This window comes from Tachysurus fulvidraco, chromosome 17, assembly GCF_022655615.1.
Source record: "Tachysurus fulvidraco isolate hzauxx_2018 chromosome 17, HZAU_PFXX_2.0, whole genome shotgun sequence".
In the NCBI taxonomy this organism is placed as follows: Eukaryota; Metazoa; Chordata; class Actinopteri; order Siluriformes; family Bagridae; genus Tachysurus; species Tachysurus fulvidraco.
This window is the reverse complement of record NC_062534.1, coordinates 25,661,013-25,666,012: the sequence shown is the minus strand read 5'-3', so window position 1 is coordinate 25,666,012 and position 5,000 is coordinate 25,661,013. Positions and strand designations below refer to the sequence as shown.

The following is a 5,000-nucleotide window of genomic DNA, read 5'->3' as shown; positions in this document are numbered from 1 at the left end:
GTGTGGTTTGGGACTGGTGATAACGTCTAGTGAACAAACTGAACTGACCCTGACTTGTCCTGTTCCCTATGTTATTATGTTATATACACACTACATTGTGCTCCTGAGTGTGCAGTGTAGGGAGTAGGGTATAGGGTGTAGGGTGTAGGGAGTAAGGTATAGGGAATAGGGTGTAGGATATAGGGAGTAGGGTATAGGGAATAGGGTGTAGGGTATAGGGAGTAGGGTGTAGGGTATAGGGAGGTTTTTAGGGAGCAGGGTACACAGAGTAGGGACTAGGGAGTAGGGTGTAGAGAGTAGGGTATAGGGACTAGGGAGTAGGGTATAGGGAGTAGGGTGTAGAGAGTAGGGTGTAGGGTTTAGGAAGTAGGGTATAGAGAGTATAGCGTATAGGCCATACAGTGTAGGGAGTATGTTATAGGGAGTAGTGTGTACAGTATAGGGTGTAGGGAGAAGGGTGTAGTGTATAGGGAGTAGGGTATAGAGAGTAGGGTGTAGGGAGTAGGGCATAGGGAGTGAGTTTTAGGGAGTAAGGTTTAGGGAGAAGGGAGTAGGGTGGATGTAGTAGCCTAGTGGATAAGGTGTTGGTCTACCAATCGGACGTTTGTGAGTTTGAATCCCAGGTCCACCAAGCTGCCACTTCTGGGCCCCTGAGCAAGGCCCTTAACCCTCAATTACTCACTTGTATAAAAATGTCCATCACTCTGTATAAGGTTAAGTAAATCTGTGTGTCTGCTAAATCTTGTATAGAGAGTAAGTAGAGCGCACTACAACAGATCTCCTGAAGATGCTGAATGTTTTTGTGTAGGTTATAAACGTGGACGGGTCGAACAGAGCCACTCTACTGGATGATAAACTGCCGCACATTTTTGGCTTCACGCTGCTCGGTGACTACATCTACTGGAGCGACTGGCAGAGGCGGAGCATCGAGCGTGTTCACACCACCAAGATCACACGCGAGGTCATCGTCGAGCAGCTGCCCGACCTCATGGGCCTCAAAGCCACCAAAGTCAGCGAGGTGTTCGGTAAGAACACAAAACCTGCCGGGCACTACAGGGTTCGACACTAATTCAGTTAAATGATTCAGTTAAATGATTCAGTTAAATGATTCATTCAGATTCATTCACTGATTTATTTAGTTGCATGTTTGATTATGTGGCTGTTTAAAGCAGACAGCTAACAGCATTCACTCATACACACACTGAGTGCTGAACACAGGAGAGTGAACTGTGTCATGAACGAAAGAATCACTGAGTCAAACACCGATGAACTGAATCAACAGATTCATTCACTGATTTAAACAAGATTCAAAACCAGCAGAAATTAAATGAACAGTAAATGAACAAAAACAAATGACATCAGTGAAACTGATTCATTTACTTTAGTTATGTGTGTGTGTGTGTGTGTGTGTTCAGGCACTAACGGCTGCACTGAGTCCAATGGAGGATGCAGTCACTTGTGCTTCAATGGGCCGCGTGGTCTCACGTGCGCGTGTCCGACAGGTCTTGAGCTCCTCAGTGATCTGCGCACGTGTGTTGTTCCTGAAGCGTTCCTGCTCTTCACCAACCGCGTTGACATCCGCAGCATCTCGCTGGGAACCAACAGCAACGACGTGGCCATCCCACTCAGCGGTGTTAAAGAGGCTTCAGCACTTGACTTTGACTTTGCAGAGAACCGAATCTTTTGGACTGATATTAGCACCAAGGTGTGCTTCTGTGTTCAGAAACTAATTTATTATATCTACTGGTTCTGTTCATGTTAATGCTAACAACATTAGCATGTAGGTAAAGTCGACGTCTTTTCTAGCTCAGAATGCTAATTGTAAGCTTAGGAATTCTCTGCTGTGATTAGCTTTAGCAGTTTTGGCTAAGCCTTTCTGTAACGTTGCTTTAGCAGTAGATGTGGATGCTGTTTACTTTCCTGAAGATAAACTAGCTTTGTTCTCTGTGACAGACGATCAGCCGTGCGTTTATGAACGGCAGTGGTGAAGAGGCAGTGATCGAGTTTGGCCTGGATTATCCTGAGGGAATGGCTGTGGACTGGATGGGCAGGAACATCTACTGGGCCGACACCGGAACCAACCGGATCGAGGTGGCCCGTCTGGACGGTCAGTACCGCCAAGTTCTAGTGTGCAAAGACCTGGACAACCCTCGCTCACTAGCTCTGGATCCGGCTAACGGGTGAGCACGTATCTTTCACTTCCTGTGCGGTTCTAATGAGTGGTGCTGTCTTGAGTGACGGCAGGTTGCCATGGTTACCCTGACAATCCCTATAAACCGTACAGATTTGAGGCAGAATTATTCTCAGCATCATCCCCCAGTGCTGACAGCTCTTCTTTTTCATTCCTTCCTTTGTGTTCTGTTGTGTTCTGTGTTTATCCTGTGGCCTGGTTCATGTTTATAGATCTCAGTTATTAAGTTAGTAATGTGTACAGGTGTGTGTGTGTGTGTGTGTGTGTGTGTGTGTGTGTGTGTGTGTGTGTGTGTGTGTGTGTGTGTGTTTAAACAGCAGGACTTTAGCGGTTATGTAATCACACACTCTTAATGACTTTATATTTTCATCTCGTTTTAGAAGACACACTCATTACTCCAGGCCATGGTTCTTTTTGTGTGTGTGCGTGTGTGTGTGTGTGTGTGTGTGCGCGTGCATGCGTGTGCCCGCATGTTTTGACACGCCATAACCTCAGTGTGTGTCTGTAAGGGAGAAGACACTCCCTCCAGCAGCCAGAACACATTCCTGTGGTTAAGGCTTTGGTTCCACACACACACACACACACACACACACACATACACACACACATACACACACACATACACACACACACACACACACACACACACATACACACACATATACACACGCACACATATACACACACACACACCTATACACACACACACACATATACACACACACATATACACACACACACAGACACATACACACACATACACACACACACATACACACATGTACGCACACACATACACACACATACACACATATACACACACACACACACACACACACATATACACACACACACACACACACACACATATATACACACACACATATACACACACATATACACACACATATACACACACACACCCATATACACACACACACACACACACACACAGTTCTAGTGCAGCTGACGGAGCATCACTGTATGACAGAACGTTCTGTTATCATTATGAGAACCTGTGTTGTAGACCAGTCTGTAGACAGAGAGTTTGAGACAGGGCTGTAGCTCAGAACTGTGTGTGTGTGTGTGTGTGTGTGTGTGTGTGTGTGTGTGTGTGTGTGTGTGTGTGTGTGTGTGTGTGTGTGTGAGATGTGTTTAGTGCAGACAGTAACAGTGTTGTTCTGCTCCTGTTGCTCTAGAGCCGCTCTTGTCCTATAATTAACATCAGTCGTTTTGCCAATGTTACATTTCTGTTATTCTTTCTTTCTTTCTTTCTTTCTTTCTTTCTTTCTTTCTTTCTTTCTTTCTTTCTTTCTTTCTTTCTTTCTTTCTTTCTTTCTTTCTTTCTTTCTTTCGAGTTTCTTTTCCCTTCTGCACATATAAGGCACTGAAACTTTTGTGGTTTTGTTTAGATTGTAATTGCTTTCCTTATTATTCTGTCCCTGTCAGAGATTCTGGTTACAGCAGACGACCTGATGATATTTTGGTCTCGATCCAAACAGGGTTGAGCTGATGGTCAAATGTCTGAAATAGCAAACTGCAGGTTCCCCAAACAACAAGGACTCCACCCTCTTTGGCACCACCCTCTTTGGCACCACCCTCTTTGGCACCACCCTCTTTGATGTGAAGCTAATTTGCATAATATACAAAACCTTCTTTGCTAATTAGGTTTGGCAAAAGTCCCAGAATTTCAGTAATGTTGATGTTTATGAATAAAGTGTGTTCCTGGGTGGATCTTGGTGAACATCTGTAGCCTGGAATGAAGAACGGGCGTGGTCACACATAGTGGGAGGAGTTCAATTCAAATAATATTTTTAGGCCTGTAAGTTTGACTGAACTGAAATTTGAATTTCCAAATCAACCAATCAGCTTTCAGCAGGAAGTCACAGAGTTAGCATTGTGCTAGAATCTGGCTGTGTGAAGGTGCTCACATATTAACACTAGTGCCTTCAGTTATTTACAGTTCTTTATGTATATTCTTATGTTCCTTTATTAGGGCCCGAGCACCGAACGGTGCGAAGCCCTATTGTTTTTGCTCGGGTTTATTATTTATTTGTTTGTTTGTTTGTTTGTTTGTTTGTTTGTTTATTGCTCAAATTGGCCAATTGGGGCCCTTTAACATGCTCGAAAACTCTTGAAATTTGGCACACACGTCAGAGTCAGGCGACGCTAGGCTCGGGCAAAGGCTGGAATACGGCCGTGGCAGGGGGGCTCTGTAGCGCCCCCTGTAATGCAAAAACAAACATTTGTGCACAGATCGGGCAATTATGTACGCACATGTACGAGAGTCGGTACACATATAGATCCCATCGACCCCAACAACTTTCATGCTGTAAACTATGAGCTCCGCCCAACAGGAAGTCGGCCATTTTGGATTGTTTTATAAGTGCATGCGTTGAACTTTTAAATGCTCCTCCTAGAGGATCCATGCGATTGGATGTAATGCGAAATTGCGGACGGATTTTTGATCTCAAACGCCGTTGCCATGGCATCGTGTCAAAGTTTACTTTTATTTCAGGCATATTTAAGGCTTTTGGCGTGCTTAGATTAACTTGAAATTTGACACATACGTCACATTCGTCGGCTGTTAAGTGTGGACAAGAAGGTCAGACAAAGGTGTGTCTCTTAAGTGGCTCACTAGCGCCCCCGTTTGTCTAAAATGTGGTGTTTCATTTACCTACAGTCCCCAAATGGGTCAGTAACAACATAAAATAGTCCACTGATATTTACCCACTTCATGCACTTGCCCACCGTGCGTTGTTTTCTGGGAGGCATCGTATAGCGATACAAAAACGTGCGAGGGCCGCCA

At 44.7% G+C, this 5,000-nt stretch overlaps 1 protein-coding gene across 1 annotated transcript in view; it reads left to right on the top strand.

Annotated features, from left to right (window-relative positions):
• lrp5 (low density lipoprotein receptor-related protein 5) overlaps positions 1–5,000 on the top strand; it is a 33,805-nt gene that overhangs the window by 14,761 nt on the left and 14,044 nt on the right. The window contains exons 6-8 of the mRNA XM_047802426.1: positions 809–1,025; positions 1,416–1,705; positions 1,954–2,180. Of these exons, the coding sequence (XP_047658382.1) occupies positions 809–1,025; positions 1,416–1,705; positions 1,954–2,180 (734 nt within the window). The remainder of the gene's footprint in view (positions 1–808; positions 1,026–1,415; positions 1,706–1,953; positions 2,181–5,000) is intronic.